This window comes from Ananas comosus, linkage group 8, assembly GCF_001540865.1.
Source record: "Ananas comosus cultivar F153 linkage group 8, ASM154086v1, whole genome shotgun sequence".
Lineage (NCBI taxonomy): Eukaryota > Viridiplantae > Streptophyta > Magnoliopsida > Poales > Bromeliaceae > Ananas > Ananas comosus.
Genome location: NC_033628.1, coordinates 5738319 through 5759709, shown reverse-complemented (window position 1 = coordinate 5759709; position 21391 = coordinate 5738319). Strand labels below are relative to the sequence as shown.

General features: G+C 41.1%; 1 protein-coding gene and 1 long non-coding RNA gene across 2 annotated transcripts; both read right to left on the bottom strand.

Annotated features, from left to right (window-relative positions):
* On the bottom strand, window positions 77-1766 carry LOC109713693. Its single transcript, XM_020237870.1, has 2 exons — window positions 630-1766; window positions 77-393 (listed from the first exon to the last, which is right to left on the bottom strand). The coding sequence occupies exons 1-2, from the start codon at window positions 1672-1674 to the stop codon at window positions 356-358; spliced, it is 1083 nt and encodes a 360-aa protein (XP_020093459.1). The 5' UTR covers window positions 1675-1766; the 3' UTR covers window positions 77-355.
* LOC109713895 lies at window positions 14776-15133 on the bottom strand. The gene is made up of 3 exons (XR_002217204.1): window positions 15079-15133; window positions 14889-14990; window positions 14776-14804 (listed from the first exon to the last, which is right to left on the bottom strand). It is a non-coding gene; the product is annotated as an uncharacterized LOC109713895 (long non-coding RNA).

The window sequence follows — 21391 nt, the reverse complement described above, 5'->3', positions numbered from 1 at the left end:
TATCGCTTTACGTAGACGGCAAACGTGACTAGGAAGCGAAGGATGCACAAAGCCAGGTGGTTGTCAAACATCAGAATGAATAATATGAAAAGGAAAAGCAGATTGAGATTCTGAATCATGAAATGAGAGTTTAACATGTTTTCCCATATTACAAGCATTGCAGACAGATAATTTCAGTGCAGAATCAGAAATAATTTTATTATTTTTAATAAATGTAGAAAGAACAGGAAGACTAGGATGACCTAACCATCTATGCCAGACATCTCCACTAAATCTAGATGCAATAAGAGCTAGTTGTTGCTTATTCCCTAGACTTGCAAGTCTAGAAGAAATTGGATAAAGTGATGTTCCCGAGCTAGGACATCGAAGAAGCTCCTTCCCTGTTTCCTTGTCCTTCACAGAGAAACTAGTAGAGTCAAATTCAAAAAGAGAATTATTATCTTGACAGAATTTACGCACTGAAAGTAAATTTCTCTTAATAGTAGGAACAGCAAGAACATTTTTTAGAGCAAAAGAGTTAGAAGATGTATTCAATTGAGTTTCACCTGTCTGAGTAATATCAAGTAAATTTCCATTATCAACAAGAATTTTTTCATGCCCACTATAAGGTTTAGAAGATGAGAGAATACCAGAGTTTGCGGTTATATGATTTGATGCTCCGGTATCCGGATACCAGACTTCCTCACCGGGTTCGTGAAGGTTCATAGCAGCAAAGGTCTGAGGAACTTCATCAGCAGCGAAAGAATGATTGAAGCGTTGTCTGCACTGAAGAGCAGAATGATTGAACTTTCCACATATCTGACATTGTATGCCGGACTTAGGAATATATGGTTGTTGATTTGGAGTGTAAGATTGTTGAGGATAATTGGGTTGAGACTGTGGGTAGATTTCAGGAGATCCACGACCAGAATAGTGTCTACCACGTTGTCCTCGGCCTCCACGATATCTACCTCCACGGCCTCCACGATTACCACGTCCACGATTGGCATAAAGAGCTTCACTGTCAATAGTGGGAATAGCAGAGGACGTAGTCACACTAGTGCGACGCTGAACTTCTGTTTCTTCTTGCATCAAGAGTGGACGAAGTTGTTCAAAAGTTGGCTTATTTCTGTGTGTGTTTAGAGCACTAACAAAACCTCGATATTCCTCAGGTAGCCCTAGAAGAACAGTCATGACCAAATTATGGTCTGACTCGATTTCACCAATCGCCTGAAGAGCATTACCAATCGTCTTGATCTTTTGCATGTAATCACTCATGCTCATTGAGCCTTTCTTGATGCTCCGCAATTCAGATTTTAGAGAAAAAGCCGTGGAAGCAGTCTTATCAAGAAAATATGCCTCAATAATTCTCCAAGCATCATATGCAGTTTTAGGTGAGCTAGAAACAACCATATGTAATATGCTAAGAGATAAAGTGGCATTAATCCATGAAAGTATAGTAGTATCGTTCTTTTTCCAACTCACATATTCAGGATTTATAACCTCCTTCTTATCAGCAGTATCGATAGTCTGAGAAGGCACAACACTAGTTCCGTCCACATGTTTTGTAACATCAAAACTTTCTAGAACATTAAGAAAGACTTGTTTCCACACAAGATATGTAGAATCGGTGAGTTCTAGTGGTATGAGAGTTTTGATATTAACAATTGGCAAATTTGAGGTAGAAGAAGACATGTTTACTACCTTAAGATAAGGATCCACCACTAGATAAGAAAGAAAGATAAATCGGAATGTAGCGGATGTGAATAAAAAAAAAACCTGAATTCTACCACATGAGAGGAACCACTTATCACCAAATAAGATCGACCGCACCAAGGAAAGAACCGAGCGATACGAGCAACCAACAGTAGGACAGTCCGAGCGGCACCAGAGGAGCAAAGAGAAATCACAGAAAGGCTGAAAATACTGTAGCAGAAATACTGTAGCGCTGTTACTGTAGCGCTGTTACTGTAGCGCCAGTACTGTAGCGATGATACTGTAGCAGTACTGTAGCAATATTGGGAAGATAGAAAACCAAAAGAAAAGACACCTATAGAAAAAGGTGAGATTAATGGTGGATGGTGGCTATGGATCGATATCCCCACATTAGGGTTCCCGCTCTGATACCATGAAAGAAGGGCTAAAGTGCATACCCTCTTGAGTTGTATTAATGAATATATATAGTACAAGAGATTGTCTTACTATAGTAACAATGACTACAATAGTCGGAGTATAACTAGGATTACATACTATATAATCCTACTCTATAGAAGGCAATGATACTACTCTATATAAGGCAATAATACACAATATCCTAATATATCGTAACATCCTAATATAGATAAAATATATCGTAACACATACTCGGAGTCTGTCTGCCCTACGGGCATCACTCCCCTGTTCCCATACTTAGAGTCTGTCTGTCCTACGGGCATCACTCCCCTGCTTGTGTATTTCCTTTTGCTATTCAATAGAAAGTCATCTTCGGCTCTTCCTGCCGATCAGATCACAAGTTGTGTGGCCATTCGGCTCGTTTCTTAGTCGAATTCTGGGCTTCCCCTCTCCATTCGGCTCATCCTGCCGAAGCGAATTTACTGCGGAGGGTTTCGAACCCGGCTGATTTGATCCCTCATCGGCCTAATTGCTTGATCCTCTGTGGGCGCATATTTCGAGGGTCATAATCCGCAGCCGTCTCGCATCCCGACGATCTTCTCGAGGAGAATTATTGACCGGGTCAAGGGTCGGGACGTTCGGCACCCAACAATTTTTTGGCACGCCCAGTGGGACTCGCTTTTGAGGTAAATTTGCATTTATATATATATAGTATGGCTGATGACAACGCCATGAATCTCCGTAATAGGGCTATTCCCAGAAATTCTGGGAGTGAACAACCCAGTAATTCAGAGAACGCTGTGGAGCGCCAAGCAGTTTTACCGGTTGAAGGTGAGACCAGTGGTCAATCTGGCCAACAGGAGCCTAGTTTGACCCAAGCACTTGGCCAAATGACTCGGGTCCTACAGACTTTGGACCAAAATAGTCACGCAAGTACCGCACGGCTGGATGCCGTTCTGACCGCAATCACGGCTTCTAACGAGAACATAGCCCGAATAGGGCAGTTGTTAACTCGGAACGAACAGCCGATAGCAGGCCTTCAAGCGCCTGTGATAACGCTGGTGTTACAAAATCCAGGAACACTGGTAGTTGGTCAGCCCCAATACCAGGGGGCACAATATCAAGCGGCTTACAGACCGGTTGTTGGAAACACCGATCAACAGCCGGAAGTGGCTTGGGGATTACCTCCACCCCCTCCACTTGCAACCTACCAGCCCCAAAACGTAGGGGCTACGGGGCAGGCTCCGAATGCACAAGGGGTTAATCCCCTAGTACAGAATCTCGGGGTTCAACAACCACCGAATCCAGTGCCAGCGCAAGTCCCCATACAGGGGATTAATAATGAGATATATGCGCAAATAGAAGAAGCGATCCGGAATACTTTCGGAGTAGGCACAAGGCCGGCAATACGGCCTATATTCAGATCACCATATCCTGCTAATATAGATATAGAACACTCATATCCGGCAAATTGGAAATTTGACAAATTTTCGGGAGATGAGACCGAAAATACGGTCGAACACGTCGCTCAATTTACAGCCCAATGCCGCGAAGGAGCGGCAGATCCTTTTTTAAAGTTAAGGTTATTCAATACTTCATTAACCAAGACAGCCTTCACTTGTAATTGAACGCAAATGATGTAATAGTTAGTAATACTCTCTTTATTTCACTTGTGTATGCTTGTGGATTCTTGCTCTTAGTTGTTGGCACTTGTTGTGCCCTTCGTTGATTATGTATGTATAGAATTTCATTACCTGGGCAAATTCTTGTACATGATCTGGTTGTTTAGCCTTCGGCGGACAGGGGAGATGCTGTCCGCTCGGCGTCTGTTCGACGCGACCGAACCGGACCAAATCGGTAGAGGTCTCGGGGCGTGACAATGCCCCTATCACACAACCTAGGTTTACTTGACTCTAGGTTCAATTCTCAACCTATATTCATTAACACTAAGTTTAATACTACTCGTGATTCCAACCTATGTTTACTAACACTAGGTTCAATGTCATTCATGTCCAACCTATGTTTATTAACACTAGGTTCAATGCCACTTGATCTATTTGACATCCTAATTGTCCACATCAAGTTTACAAAGCTAACATGCATCTTATCTAACATAATCAACAATATGTCCATATGCATGCTCCCTAACATGATCTCACAATGCTAACATGTAGCTAGCATTTATTCCACTATGCATATATATACCAACATGAATCTATCCTCTAGCATATATTCTCAATGCATCATTATGCAATCATCAACTAGCATGGTTATCATAATATTAACCTGCACATACAATCCACTTAGCATTTCTAGTCCATGTCTTTATCTAATGGCAGTTTATATATCTTTAGCATCTATGCATCCGAAATGCTACAACTACCATAATATGCATCAATATGAATTCAAGCTCCACTTTGACATGGAGGCGACCTAGTCGCTTCGGTAAACACAACCCACCTCGAATCGCTCTCCGATTGCTTGTAGTCACTTGCAATCTAGTGTCCCTCTGGCGGCTTCGGGTCCTACGATACTCGATGCGGCAGCTGGGGAAGTGAGACAGGAACGCGAGGCGTTCAAGGAGAGTGGAGTGAAGAAACGGTCTGGTGGTGGTTCGGGGGAACAGTCTAGTTCCAAAAAAGCCCCGAAGTACCAAAAAGGGCGGTCTATTAGACAAGGACCTATGCGGTGCGTTATCTGCGGTAGAGAGCATCGCGCAGCGACTTGTAAGGATCGGGCGGGACGGTGCTTCAAGTGTGGTCGGGCGGGACATATGGCCCGTCAGTGCGCGGAAGGAGTGCCACCTGCCCGTCAGTTGCATCCGCCCCAGAGATCCAGCGGCAGTTCGGAGGAGTTCCGTCTGCTACTGCCGTATCTGCAGGGTGTGTGATTTGTGGAGGATCCCACCAGGCGCGGCGGTATGCACTGCGAGAGGGAAGGTGTTTTCGTTGTGGGCAGTCTGGCCACGTGAAATATGATTGCCCCTTGGGCGATGGACGACTCCCGCCGACAGTGACGACTTTCACCTCTCCGGGTCAGATGGTGGATGTGCAGCTTGTGGCGCGGTCTGGAGAGCTTGGGGTGGTCGAGCGACCGGAGGACATTCAGGGAGCACCAAGCGGCCCTGGATACGCGGCTGAAGTCGAGGAACCTGCTGCTGTTGGTGATGTCACCGCAGGTATGATTTAATTAAGCAATCATACATTCTAGCAAGAAGCAATTTAAGCAATTGCATGCATTTTATTTGTGGTCTTTTACTACTATTTACATGTTCGTATAGTAGAAACCAGGACGCAGGTCAGTGTAGTTACCCCCCCCAGCATGCATAAGTCGTGGTAGTATGTCGCCTACCTAAAGGGGATTGGTGAGTAGTCAATGCCGGCAAGTTGCTGGTGACGAACTGAGAGCAAGACTCCCTTTGGGGGATCTATGCGTTGTAGCGTGAGGCAGGGCACACCTAGCCGTACGTTGCTTGTAAGCAGTCGGCAAGGGTGTGGTAGAAAGGCATTCGACGAAATCGATTGCCTGGTCTGCCTCCGATGGTCTGGGATGAGTTCGGGGATTAGTATCCTACGTTTACTTCCCCGATGGTGATAGAGGGAAGCTTCAGGATAAGTTTCCGAAGCTGTGGCAGGTAAACTGCACCGTGAGACGATACGAGCGGGAGTTCTCCCGTGTCGTGAAATGCATCCTACACGTAGTGCGGGATGACGAGGGCATGGCCGAATTGCTTGTGCGGAGATTTCGGCCGGGCATTGTTAAAGTCGTTTATGTAGGGGAAGTAGATTCTCGAAATCCGAGGATTTGACTTCGTCGGAAATCGACTAATTGTCGAGTGTGTAGGCTTCGGAGAAGCCGAAGATGTCTAAATCACCAAAAGTGCGTTGGAGTTGGAGTCCACGAGAGCAATAGTGCAAGGTCTGCACTTGGTGGAGTTGCTCTCGGGGACCGGTCCCTGGCAGGGAGGAACCGGTCCCCGTAGCCAATGGTTGCGGGGTTGCTTGATGCAACCGGTCCCTGGATCTGAGTGACCGGTCTCCCCCCCCCCACCCCCCGTGTGCGAAATCGGCGAGAAGCGAAAAATTGGCTAAGTCCCGGAAATGCCACTCTCGGGAACCGGTCTCTCAGCAGGAACCGGTTTCCCGAGGACCGGTCTCTCGGGCAAGGACCGGTCCCCGTAGCTCAAAATTGCCCAGTTTGGGGCAATGCACCTTCTTGATTCCAATCGCAATCTCGAACCTCGGAGGTGCCTTTATTGACTTCCTTGAGATGCGGGATTGTGGGAGTTCTCACCGAGCACGTAGTGTGCGTTGCGTGGTGAGATAGGCATTCGTGCGGTCGATTGCAGGGTCGCGTTGTAGGAGGTAGCCTCTTCCTCTCCGAGACAGTTTGTGGATGTGAAGTCTACAGAGTGGTCTAGAGAACAAGTGGTGAGGAAGTGACGACGGAGGGTTCGCGGCGGGCAACGAGCGTCAGTGAGTACGCGACCTTGGTCGAAGGACCTTGCATGCATTAGTCGTGTGGTCGCTTGCTATCGTCGATGCATCGATGTAGTAAGGACCAAAGTGACGGATAAGTGTAAATACCCGAGCATGCTTGCGCGTGAGGGTGTAACGCTTGCTGGAGTAGATGGAGGGTTAGACGGTACTAGCAAATTGCTAGTAGTGGATTCTAGACAGGAAGTGAGACTCGTGGGAAAGACGAAACGGTGAAGCGACTCTCAAGACAACGGGTAGTTGGTTGCGAGAGTTGAGCCGTGATACTTGTGCATAACCGAGCAATTTGAGTGTCTCGGATGTAGTTCCGGTAGATTAAACAGTGAAAGCAGGATCACTGCTGAAAGAGTGGTTGGTTGATTATCAAGTTACGGCCTCGAATTGAGATGGCTGAGTCATGCTTGTGTGGCCATGTGCTAGGGCAAAAGTGCCTAAGGCTCGAATTCGGAGTAGAGCGTTAGAGAGGCGTACGACGTGCGAGTGTAGATACTCGTAGAGTATGGATTTGCTTCAGCCGAGAGAGTGTGTTGGCTGTAGCACTTTAGCGTTGCTAAGTGTGAAGCGGGCCATGGAACACTCGTAAGGCTGATGGCTCACACTAGGTGCTTAGGCACTTAGGAGCCGGTAATGGTACGTGTAACTCAATAGAGTATGTCGTATAAGACGATGACGGCGGGTAGTGCTTGGGGACGACCCGTGCCTGGACCATTTGTGAACTGTGGAGCCTGGGCCCTTTGGGCAGGCGTAGTCAGCTGTGAGTGACAGCCGCCCGATACCTACGGATAAGGCAGAGTTTTGGTCAGGGCGGTAGTCCGAGCATAGACCCGGGAGCGTGGAATGCCACGTGTGGATTACGAGATTGATGACACACCGAGTGTGTAGTAACCCAACCCGAGGACCTGACGTGGTTTGGGGTCATAGTTCCTCCTAGTCGGAGTGTGTGCGAATTCCCAAGTGAGAATTTCGCCCAGTAGTGTTGATTGGGTCCACGCTTGCAAGCGAGAGACACTACGTGTTGAGACAGGTTTGGGCGATAGACCTACGTATGGTTGGTGACCTTTGGTCCACCCATGGAAAGTCGAGGTGAGCTGTTTGGCCGGTAACTCAGTTAGTGAGTTAGCTTGGATTCGCGAACAAAGTGTTCGTGTGAATTCGTTGCTGGAACAAATTGATATTAGCCGTGGCGAAGGAAAGAGAAAGTAAAGTGGTCTCTTGGAGACACTTGGACATAGGATTGCCACGTGAGATTTGAGAATATGCTCTCTTGAGGATTAAGATTGGTGATGTGCAGAAGTGTGCCATCTCGTAGTAGAGCAAAAATCCGATTGTGATGGTAGCACTTGTGATGGGTCGATGCACCAATGATATTGCTTTTAGACAATGCCGGTGATCGAATCGAAGTATACTCCCTAGATTCGGTAGCAAGCGGTGTTGGAGCGTGTAGAGTCGTCGAGTGTCGGCTTACGCTGCCACCTAAACTTACGAAACCGTAATGTACATTTGGTGTTGTGCTTAGCAAATGTGAGTGAGTTTGGTCTCACATCCTCCGTAGTGGGCCTTTGGGTAGTTCCAATGAGAGAAAGGCCACCCCGGAGTGCAAAAGTGCATTGTTACCCTCAGTTTCTCGATAACTCGAATTGAGATGAGATTTGAGTTTCGAGGACGAAACACTTTTTAAGGAGGGGAGGATGTAGGATACCGAACTTTTAAAATTATGAAGTTACGGTGGGATGTAATATGCGGATTTTAATATAAAAAGGAAAATAAATAAAAAATAGTATGAGATACTATTTTTATTGGATTTAGAGAAGTGAAATATAAGTTGGAAATGACCTGTGCTGAAATCGGAGCGAAAACAGAATATTTAGAATTTTCTGTGTGAAACGGGGCAGATAAATTAGCAGAAAATACACAGTGTAAGAAAATTATGAAAACTGGAGGATAAGTCAGAAATATTTTTATGAGGCTAGATTTAAAGTTTCATATTATTCTGACACCCGTAGATTGAGAAATAAAATCCGAAAGCTATCTGATAAAGATTGCAGTTCGGTACAGGTTTCGGTGACCAAACGGGGTCGAAACTGAAAGATTAAAATTTCTTTCGTAAAGTTAAGCACAGCCAAACATGACTATCAGATTTGAGCTCAAACCGATATTCAGGGAGTTCCGGCAAAAGATATCAGATTTGGAGCTGCCTGATGTGAATAGTGTATGCTACTATTGAGGTGTTGACTATAAGTAGAAGCTACTAGGCTTCTTCCTCTTCACAGCCGACCACCACCCCACACAAGCACACGTTCATGGTGTAGTGAGAGAAACTCTCCCTTTTTTCTCTCTAAATATCTCTCTCATCTCTCTATATTTCTCGTCTAAATTCGCGGCGTTGGTGGAGATCGAGCTTGCGAACGCGTTGGAGGCGACGGATTGAGCATTCATGCACCCGTTGGAGCGACGTGTTTTCGTTGCGGCGTTCACATTGGGGTAAGCTTTTGGGATTTGGCTTAATCCTTAGCTTTAAGAGTTCTAGTAGCCTCTAATGAGCATTCTTAGCATGTTGCTCCATTTAATTTGGATTATTTGGGGGTAATTGCATGTTAGGGCTCAAAAATGAGATTTTTCAATATGTGAGGGTTTGATCCAATTTGACCCTTCGTAAACCTAATTGCAAGGTAAACGAACGCGTTGGCGAAGTCGGTTCGGCGATTCGTCGAGCCGTTGTAAAGTTATTAAAGAAACGGTCGTTTAGGCTTCGTTTCCGCCTGGAGGGCCGAGGCGACATCGTATACTCATGAAAACGGATTTGAAGTATCGTGGCACATAACCGAAGACGTTTAATTTTCGGATCGTGAATTGGTGGCCATTCGGGTGGTCGCACAAGAGTTTGGCCTGAACCGGACCACGCGCGCCGCGGGAGGCCGATTGCGAGTGACGACGAGCAATCAGAACGCGATAAAAGGTTGGTGGTGTCCATCCCGAAGCAACTGGGCTCCCTTTTATGTTTAAGTTTTATATTGATCAAATTGCATATTGACATCTTGCATTATAGGGTTATAAATGATGGTTTGGTCCTATACCTTGCATGTTCTTTAGTAGAATAATGTATTTGGCTTAGTACTTATATCTAGCATGCTTGAGGTTTATATATGTGATGTGGAACCCTATAATGAGATGATAAGTGTGGATGGAAATTTAGTAATGTATTGGCTATTGCATTGGAAACTTGTAAAGAACGAGTGGCATCTAGTAGATAGTAAACAAAAGAACAAGTGACATATGTGACTCGTAGTGTATATGAAACTTATGGACTATATGATGATTGTAACCCTAGAGGATAGGGTATTCTCGAGACGAGGATTGGATCATGCTCACGGTCTGTTTTTAAATCTTGTGATGGAAGCCCCACACAAGTAGTGTGCTCCGGAGTTGGTCACGTGGGATTGCCTATTTTGGGTCCCAAGGGATTGCCTATTTTGGCCCCGCCAGACGGTATCGGTTTCGTAGTATGAGTTAATTCTCCCTACGCGTCGAGATGGCTAGTGAGCTGTAGGCCAGCCTTCGGGTAAGCCATGAGATTAATGACAAGTAAATGAGATTGATGAACGAATAAATAGCTTTACCTTTGGACATGATAATGGGTTAGTTGTTTATCTATTTCATTGTACATGCATTCATATATTTATGATTGGGCATAGTAGCGTAGCTTTGCTCCTGTCATTTACCGCTTTCCTTATCTATCTATCTATCGATTATCTACTGGTGCCTACTTGGACCTAGTGGGGAGATCGGCGGAGTCGGCGGCCGAACCCACCGGGAACTAAGGAAGTTAGTTCTCACCCCCATTTTACTACAGGGCCGAGCGCGAGTTCACACGGCGAGGATCGCGGTAAGGGCCTAGCGCCCTAGTTGCATTAGTTTACTTTCCTATTTCTGCATTAGAGTCAGCTTTATATGCTTTGAGAGTAGATGATGTATAGGATGTGAGATATTCTGGAATGAATGTAAGCTAATGTTTATATTTTGGAAGATGTAAGCTTTATATTATGTTTAGAAGCTTAATGTATAATCAAGTTGTATTATAAAGGCTGAATGAATGTAATAGATAGATGTTCCTCTCTTTATCATTACTTGTATGTTCTATACTTGTATCTTCCTCTTGGTTGTTTGCACTGATTGTGCTCTCGTTGTAGTTATCGATTGTGTATGTATTATATTGTAGGATTACAGAACTTCTAAATTATGATGTATCGGATTGGATGTAATCTTGCGATTTTATATAAAAGAAGATTAATAAAAATAGTATTGAAGATACTATTATTTATTGGATTAGAAAGAAGTTTGAAATATAAGTTGTAAAGAATGGACCTTGTGCTGATATCGGAAGCCAAAACAGAATATTAGATTTCTTGTGTGAAACGGGGCAGATAATATTAGCGAAAATGCACAAAGTGTCTAGAAATTATGAAAAACTGTGAGGTAAGTCAGAAATATTTTTATGAGGCCTAGAATTTTAAGTTTTCATATTATTCTTGCACCCGTGAGTGAGATAAATCGGAAAGTAGTTGATAAGATTGCTAGTTTGGATACAGCTTTTCGGTGACCAACGGGGTCGAACATCTGAAATATTAATTTTCTGGTGTAAATGTTAAGCAAAGCCAAAATGACTGTCAGAATTTGAAGCTCAAAGGATATTCAGGAGTTCCGGCGAATGATAAGTCGATTTGGAGCGTCTGATGTTGAATTAGTGGTATGCTATATTGAGATGTTGACTATAGTAGAAAGTATAGTTCTTCCTTACAGCGACCACCCACACAAGCAACATTCATGGTGTTGCTAGTGACGAGAAACTCGTCCTTTTTTCTCTTAAAATCTTTTCTTCATCTCTCTATATTTTCTCGTCTAAAATTCGCGGCGTTGGTGCATGAAGAATCGAGCTTAAGCGAACGCCTTGTATCGAGGGACGGAAATTGGCAATTTGCATCCCGGTGGTTTAACAATGCCCTTTGCTCAATCCTTGATTTTGATCTCTAGAACAAGCAAAAGAGAGCTTGTTCAACATCTAGAAGCTCATCTAGAAGCATCTAAACCATTCTTAGGGTGTTTAGAACAAACCCTAGAAATCCACCAAGAGAGCACTTGAGCAAACATGGTTTTCCACGTGTTCTATAATCTCTACTAGATTTCTACACATGTAAGAAGATCAAATCCAAAAGATTTGGGGCATAAAACCAAGCCCTAACATCAATCTCATAAGAAACCTTACCTTAGCCCATGAACTCAACAAGCTCCTCCTTGTAGGTGAGCTCTTGATCCTCCCAAAGCTCCAAAACCTCCAAATCCTCCTTTTGATCTCCTCCAAAATCCACCTTGGAGCATGTTGTTAGAGATAGAGAGGGAGAGAAATGGGGTTGAGGTGTTTTGGCTGCTGTGAACAAGAGGGGGAGAGGTGTTGGGGCCTTTTACAAGTTGTAACAATAGCCAAAAAGCCCTCCCAATCTTTATATATGCAGCAGGCTGCGCCTGCGGTCCACGGTGCACTGTACCGCTACACGAAATCCTGTCACTGATTCAACAGCCTTTTTCCGTGGTCCACGGTGCACTGTACCGGTACAAACTAGGGGTGTCACCGGTTTAACAGCCTTTTCACTCAAACCTGAGAGCTACCTCTCTCAGGTTGCTGCTTTGTATCGGTACACTTTTGATGTTAAACCGGTAACACAATGCCTAGACTTTAGTTTTGCATCTTTTTTTTATTCTATTTCGCGCCAATCGATGCTAAAACCTTTCTAACTCTTTTGGAACTCATTTTTGACCTTTCCAACACTGTTGGAATGTTAGATGGACTTTGCCCAACTATTCCTTTTGCACGCTTTAGTCAATTTGACTAAAGTCCGATATAGCTTACTGAAGTTTCGGTATGTTACAAAAGGGATGGCCAATCGAGGCCACCGAGCGAAGGAATAATGTGACCAAAAAGTCTGGTAAGTCTTGACCATTGATCAAAGTATGGTTGATCCTAGCCGTTAATTAAGCAATGTCAGTCATCCAAAATATCTATTCGGAAGATAGCCTGGTGGCATTATTGGCGAAGAAAAAATAGTGCCACAAAGTAAACGGTTCGGTCTACGTAACTAGACAGGGTGGACAAAACAAAAGGTGACATGCGGTGCACCGGGAGCCAACGAAAGAATGCCTGAAATGAAGATAGTTTAGGCGGGAACAATTAAAGACGTGGAGGGGGAGTTTCGTGGCCAGCAAGTAATCGACCATAGTATATCCCGAAGAAAAAAGAACGTGGTCGAAAAACCCTTCACGATATGATCACACAATACTGAAGGTAGAAAAACTTCCTATTATAAATGGAAAAGGCATATCTATAATAAAAGTCGTTCACTCGAACAAGAGACCAAAACAATTTCAATTTTCTTTTAATTTCAACATCTATAGTCTTTCTAGGGATAATTTACTACTTTTCTCTAAGAGTTTAGTTTCTTTTTTTTAAGAGCTTAGTTGAGCTTTTCCTTTGGTTTTGAGAGTTCTTGTAGGAGTAGATTTTAATTCCCTATCATTCTTTGTCATCATGCTGTTCATCAATATAAATAGCTCGGTTCTTTCAGCCAAGCTTACCTTTTCGATTCACTTGTGAATATTTGGCGAAAGAACTCGATTGAGCTGATCCCTTCTCAACTGAGTCACTTGAATCAGTAGTGGTGCACTCGAGGGTCAGTTTAGAAACCGGATTAGATCTCAAAGGAATACTTGATTTTGTCAACAACGTGATCCAGTTAGTATCACCACGTATTCGGTTCATAACACAATAGTAATACATTAGAATAAAAATACGACATAGATGAAGATATACGAAAACAACAAAATGTGTTATATTCATCTAAATCTGATGATAAAAGATAAAATTAGCCAGCCAAAATTCATTTATAATAAAAAACTAATTAAAGTTACTATAGGAAAAACTGCTTGTAGAGGCGGTTTTTAGCGATCGTACGAATTGTAGAGGCGGTTCCAACGACCGCCACTAAACCGCCGGCATAGACAGCGCCTCTACGGACGTAGAGGCGGTTTGACCGGCCGCCGAGGAATGATAGAAGCGGTCCGGTAGGGGCGGTTTGAACCACCTCAATATAATTATTTATTTATTTTTTTATAATTCAATTTTTATTTCCTAATAACATAGAGGCGGTTTAAACCGCCGCTATTAATGTCGTATCATAGAGGCGGTTTAAACCGCCTTTAACATTATTATTTTATAGAGTTGGTTTAAACCGCCACTAAGCAAAACCGCCTCTACTATTTTATTTGGAGACAGCTTGCTCTTTAGAGGCGGTTGCTACTGCCTCTATAGGTAAGCAAACTAATAATACTTAGAGGCGGTTTGAACAGCTTTTACGTAAGAAATAGCATGAAAAATTTTAATTAAATAATTATTTGTTGCACATAACATTACAATTTCATTGACAAACATATTACTCAAATAATAATGCACATCAAACTTAACATTTAATTTACAACATACATTAGTAACACAAGCAAAATAATTTTCAATACGAAAAAAAGTTGATATTCACAAAAAATTCATCATTCAAGATATTGTATAATCCAAAACATGACCTCATTCAATATCTAGTATAGAAAGTAGCAACATATGTAATAAAAAGTTTAAACACTTCCAAAACTAGCCAACACTTGAGTTGTCAATTGTTTACACAAAATTAATTAGCTTTTTTAATGTCCTCCATTTGTAGGCTCGTGACTCGCATTCGATGAATGATTGTTCGGAGAAAGTGCATCAGTCAAATTATTATTGGCCGCAACCACCTAAAAGAATCAAACAATATAGATATTATTAATTATATGAAAAAATCAATAAAATTTGTTGAGGATAAAATTTTCGCTTACTCGAGAATTGAGCAATATTGTATCCGAAAATAGTGTTTTAAGTCGATGCAATTCATCTCGCATCTCTTGCATTTCTTCTTTAAGCTTTTCTACTTATCCTGGTTGGCCTTCTCTTGATTCGCTTGTTGTGGGTAAATTAATATGCTTCATGCCATAATATAATCTTAGCGTAGGTCCCAACCCTAAGCCTTTCACACGTCCATTATGTTCAGGGCCCATGATATCTAGAAAGGCTTTGTCCATTAGTTTGTTCGTGTCAGATTCAGAACTTTGTTAAAGTGTAACAAACTTTGCACGTGCTGCATCCTATTAGCAATTTGAGAAAAAAAATTACTATGTCATAATTTTATGAATATTAAATATAACTATGCGATAGAAAATTATACTTACCAAACTTTTCTCCGCATCCTCATTCACAAAATTTCCATTCTTTTTCTTATGAGTTACCTCCCAAAAAGTTAGCCGATTCGGTTCTTTGCCAAGAGCAATTTCCTATATATAATTGTAAATAATGATTTCTAAATGATAAAGATAATGACTCATTATTTAAAATAAAAGAATTTATATGTCAAGCTATTACCATTTCCTTTCGCTTCCTTGCATAACTTTTTCTGCCCGATGTGTGCGCCATCTTCGCCAATTTTGTGGAAGTTGAATTAACTCGACAAAGGTTCTATGATAAAAAATAAAGACTTTTTAAAAAATGAACATATAACACTCTAATTAAGCAACATTGCTATAAACATAAAGTGTTTATACCTTACTTTCCTCGGTGGACCAATGTGCTATTAGACTAGTCCATTGATCTCTAATCACACCGAGTGGCACATTGTTAACTAATTCTTGGATCGGTTTGTCATATGAAAAGTATTCACTTTTTAATTCACTTTTATAATCTCTCTTTTTTTTGTTCAATGATGCCAACACCCAATGTCTTGTTCCCTCGGAATATCTAAACTTCGCCTACTCATAAAATAAAAAGCTTTATGTTAAAAGTCTATTCTAATAAAAGTTTACAAACATACCAAACAAAAAAGTAAAGTAATAAGCAAAGATGAAAGAACCTCAATATGCTTTAGCATTTTTTCTTTGAATGGATTAAATGTTTGATTATCCCACCGCGGAATATTTAAAGGAGCAAACGTTCCATTCTTCGCGATTACTCCTAAAAATGATCCAAGGACCGATCCTGCATAGGTGCATGGAACCCCGTATTTATCAACTTCCACATCAATCCTTTCTCCTTCAAGAAGGTTCCACATATCTGCCAATGTTGTTCTTCCTCGCTTCTTACGTCAATTTTTATCTGTACTTGAAATAAATTTAAATATGTTATTTTCAATAGTAGATCAAGCTTACACTCAACATAATTAAAAAAAATCAATTTTTTGCCTACCAATGATCCAAAGAAACAACTCATTTTGATTATTATTTTCAATCTCGGTGTTACTTGAATTTGTCAGGCTTTCCGAGTAAGATGGTACTTGCTTGCTCCTCTCCTACTGGTTCTTGACCTTGTAAGTCATCTTGAGAGGTAGAAGTGACAATATTGCAATTGCGCAATCTTCGAGAGCTCGAGGATATTTTGTAATTCCTACATATGACAACCAATCAGCATGTAAATCAAGCATATCCAAAATAATAAAACTATATTAACCAAATATAGATCGAGTGAAACTATATTCATCAACCAAACCTGAGAAGAAAACTTATCAAATGCATGCATGAGAAATGGCCATATTTCAATAATGCTAAGAAAAATTATGCTTCATCATTGTCATCTTCATTTGCATTAACTCTGATCCAATTTGGATGTTCATTCTCATCTAAAGTTTGAATATGTGAGGGAACTACAAAAGTGTCATCCATCAAATCTCTACCCATAGCAAACAAATCTCTCGGTTTAATTCTCACCACTGAAGACCAATTCTCATCTTTTGGTATTTGCACATAAAATACTTGTTCTACTTGTGATGAAAATACATAAGGATCATCTTTCAACTCTGCACCGGTATGTATTAAGCGAGAAAAGTTTACAAGGGTAAAACCAAATTCATCATGCTTAACGCGTATGACGGCATCGTTTTCTTTTTTCTGAATCAATAAATTGTCTATATTCAAATAAAGTTAGTTCTATTTCAATTTATATATAAATTTCAAGAATCAATAAAATAAGTAAAATAACTCTGACTCACTGGCGAAAAGGCTCAAGGTCATCATAATGACGAAGTACATAACGATGTGCTTGAACCCATGATTGTTCATCCAGTATAATATTTTCAATCTTTCCAATAGGACTACCAGCACTTGAAAATAAATATAACCCTTCTGTTCCGTTTTTAGGTGGATCGGGATTCCTTATGGGTCGATTAAATCTTGTTTCAACATCATCTAGATATCTTGAACAGAATGTCAAGCATTCTTCGGCTATATATCCTTCAGCTATTGACCCTTCAGGATGAGATCTATTACGTACATATGACTTCATTCGTACAAAGTTCCTAAAATAATAAAGAATATAAAAGTTAAGACAGCTTATATCTTTATTAGGCATAATTAAATTAATAAGAAATAAGTAATTAATTAATATTTACCTCTCCGAAGAATACATCCATCGATATTGTACCGGACCACCTAATCTTGCCTCTTCTACAAAATGAATCATTAAGTGAATCATAATGGTGAAAAATGAGGGTAGAAAGATTCTTTCCATGTGGCAAAGAGTAAGTGTAATGCGGCTTTGTATTTTGTCAAGCTCATTGACATCCAACATCTTCGAACATAATGATTTAAAGAAAAAGGCCAATTCAATTGCGATCGAGATCACTTACTTAGATGGGCTTGATGCTCTTAATGCCAATGGTAGTATATACTCAATCAAAATATGACAATCATGGCTTTTAAGACCACTAATTTTACAGTCGTTAACATTCACACATCTTGAAATATTTGAAGCATAACCATCGGGTGTTTTAATATTCTTGAGAACTTGACAAAGAATTCTTTTTTCCTTTTTAGACATCATGAAGCAAGCCGGAGGTAACCTTGTCTTTCCATTAGCAAAGTACCTGGGGATGGAGTTCCGATCTAATGCCCAATTCTACTAAATCCAATCGTGCTTTTGAATTGTCTTTTGTTTTGTTGTCAAGATTCAATAAAGTGCCAATAAAATTGTCAAACACATTTTTCTCTATGTGCATCACATCTAAATTATGACGCAACAAATTATATTGCCAATATGGTAATTCAAAGAAAATGCTTTTCTTTTTCCACCACCTCAATACGCCACTAGATTCTGAAGTAGAAAGACATTCGCTTCTTGTTGTATTGTCATCATTTCTTGTCTGTCTCTTCTTTTTGGATCTCTTACTATTTATTCCTTTGTCATTTATTGTAGGTGGTTTACCAAATTTGAATTGCATGCCATGCATTTGCCTTAATATATCAACACGAGCTATCCGAAAAGGTGCACTCCTTATCTCCTCTGTGCCATCAAAAATGTCTTTTTGATAACGAAATATATGTCCCTCAAGTAATCAACGACGATGACCCATGTAACAATACTTCCCTCCATGGCGTAACCACCTAGATTGTGTTTGCTCCACACAACGAGGACATGCAAACTTTCCTTTAGTATTCCAGCCAGACAAAATTGCATATGCAGGAAAGTCATTTATAGTCCATAATAATGCAGCCCGCATATGGAAATTTTGTTGGCTTGAAGCATCATACGTCTCAACGCCCTCCCATAATTTTTTAAATTCCTCAATTAAAGGTTGTCGAAAAACATCAATATCATTTTCCGGACATTTTTCACCTGGAATAATCATCGATAACATAAAAGATGATTGTTTCATACAAATTCAAGGTGGTAAATTATATGTAACCAGTACAACCGGCCATGTACTATAAGTAGTACTCATTGTTCGAAATGGATTGAAACCATCATTATAAAGAGCAAGCCTCACATTGCGGGAATCAGAGGAGAAATCTACATATCGTTCATCGAATGCTTTCCACATTTTACTATCTGCAAGATGTCTTATTAACCCATCCTTCCTATGACCCTCGTTGTGCTATCTTATATCATTTGATATTCTCGGAGAGGCAAAAAGCCTTTGCAGCCTTGGTATAAGAGGAAAATAACGCAAAACTTTTACCAGAATCTTCATCTTTTGTTTTGGTATGGCAGATGCGTTAGAAGTATTTTCTTCATTGTTTGAAATGTGATCATTTTCCGTGCTAGTAGTTTTCCAACGAGATTACCCACACACATCGCACACTTCCTGATTTTTTTTTTCACCGTGAAATAATATGCAATCATTTGGACAACAATGAATCTTTTCATAACTAAGACCTAAGGCCTTAATAATTTTTTTTGCTTCATATGAATAACGGGGTATTGAAGTACCTTCACGAAATGCATCAGCCAATATCTCTAGCAACATAGTAAATGATTCTCCCGACCAACCATTTAGACATTTCAAATGGAACAAATGGAGTATAAAAGATAGTTTTGAAAATGTCTTACATCCCGGATATAATTCTTCATTTTCATCTTTTAGTAGTTTATGAAAATCATGATTTCCATTAGTCTCTTCATTAGATTGTTCCATGCGAGGTTCTTCTGTAGATTGTTCTGGGCCCACCCCTTCATCAAATTCGTTAGTTGGTACATTTGTTTCATTAGTTGGTTCACCGGCTAAGCCAATAGCATCATGTAAAAGTCCATGTATGTCATTTGATCTTCTAAAGTTTTGGGTAATTGGGATGCACTCTTGCACATGTAAAGCTTCTTGCATATGTAAAGACTGAGAAGCTGAAGAAGACGTGGCAGTATTAATGGGGGAATTAAAAGATAAAGCATCCTCTCCATGGCAAATCCATCTAGTATATCCTTTTAGAAAGCCATCACATATCAAGTGTATCTTCGCATCCTCATATTTTTGTAATGAACAATTAATACAGCGTACACATGGACACATTATTTTGCCACTATAGGATGCATTACAAAATGCAAATTCCAGAAATTGTAAGACTCCATTTTTATATGCATCACTATTTCGAGGTTTGGTCATCCAACTTTTATCCATTATAGAAAAATAACTGAAATAAAAAGATCATTTGCATTCAATATAGTGCAATATAAAATTTATAAACTCGACATAATAGAACATAATGAATTGTTAAGAGACTTTCATATGAGATATAACAAGTGTTCCAAACACAAAATTGATCAATCATATGATGCCGAGAAACTCAATTCTTCTCTTCTTTTATTGCGATGTGGATGCAAAATAAAAAGTTACTTCACTAACATCTTGACAACAGCACGAATTCAATTAGAATAGAGAAATATTTGTACATTCAAATATGGGACATCATATGATGCGGAATAAAAGTGGTGATTAGACTAATTTGAAAATTTGGACATCATATGATGGGAATTTACACCCACCCACTTTTGGGTGTACGGCACATTTGAATATGCTGGCTAAAAGAACTTGCCAGTAGTGAATAAATGCTAAGATATCGGACTAATTTGCACAAATGAATATTACGCACTAGAGGCTGCAATTGAATTTCAATTTCAATTTTAATTTCAATTTGAATTTGAATTTCCTTCTTGACTGAATAATAATTTATAAATAAGAAAGAAGATTTAATTATTCAAACTAGGTACCTGGCAGATTCAGCACTGTACGAAAATTCAAACAAAAGAATAGAGAAGAATCATCAAAACTCCGTCACGCACTCTAGCACGAACTAGCTACTGCACTTGCGCTCACTGCCAAGGTTCTCCGCGGCAGTAACGCCTTGTTTCGCTTTGCATCAAAATCATCCATTTCAGTATCAGATCCAAGCTCAGGCTCATCATTGCCAACATCCGAGAGGGCCCGCTGCTAGGGAGAGGCGCGGTGGCAGGGGAGGGTGCGGGGGTGGTGCGCGGTACCCTACGGGGAGAGGTTGGGCCGGCTGCTAGGGAGGGGCACGGTGGCAGGGGAGGGTGCAGGGGTGGTGCATGGCGCCCTACGGGGAGAGGGTGGGCCCACTGCCCGGGAGGGGCGCGGTGGCGGCGGAGGGGCATAGGGGTGGTGCACGGCGCCCTGTGGGCAGGGGCGGCAGGGGGGAAGAGGGGTCAACGCCCCCGGGGTCCCCTTTTTGTTTGATACACGCTGGTCGAGCGGAAAACCGTTAAAATTTTGCTTTTGAAAACCCTAACCCCCGCCCAGAGTAAATGCAAGATCACCCACAATACAGGGATCCCTGTTCACACGGACAGAGTCTCCCCTGTATTTCAATGGCGTCGCGAGCAAGTACAAAGGAAAACAGTATTACAACAGCACAACTAATGAATATACAGATAGCTATACATTCATCACATTCACGCATTCACACCGTAATTTTACATTCGATGGTTAAACATAGTCCACGAAAACCTTTTGAAAACTGTTCCATTATCGCTGCTGCGATGAAACTTTTAATCTTTATAAAGCTACACGGAGGGGTAGAAAACCTTTTATTTTACCAAAATCAGAAATCCTTTTATTACATTCATGAAAGTCCATATTATATCGCAAATGTAATAAAAATACTGAACCATATAAACTGAACACTAAGCTATAACAACAGAATAGTAGGGATAAACTAAACCGATAACCTGGGTCGGTAAGCTCTATCTTGACCGCGTACGAACGGTACCATCTCTGTCTCGTCCGCAAAACTCAACGCTGCAATACTGAAAAATGGTGGGGGAGGTGGAAGAACATGTAAACATGTCTCCCCTCCAGTGGTAACCGCAAGCCGAAGAAGGCGAGGAGTATCAGCCGGATCAGGAAGAGATAACCAACAGTATGGGTAAGTAAAATACAGTAGCAACGGATAATGAACAA

What these genes read in the sequence shown, in the direction of transcription:
- LOC109713693 (XM_020237870.1), bottom strand. Translation starts at nt 1,674, where the DNA reads ATGTCTTCTTCTACCTCAAATTTGCCAATTGTTAATATCAAAACTCTC. An exon ending in TCATATAACCGCAAACTCTG is followed by an intron (nt 394 to 629) that starts GTATTCTCTCAT and finishes TTCTCTGTGAAG; the next exon opens with GACAAGGAAACAGGGAAGGA.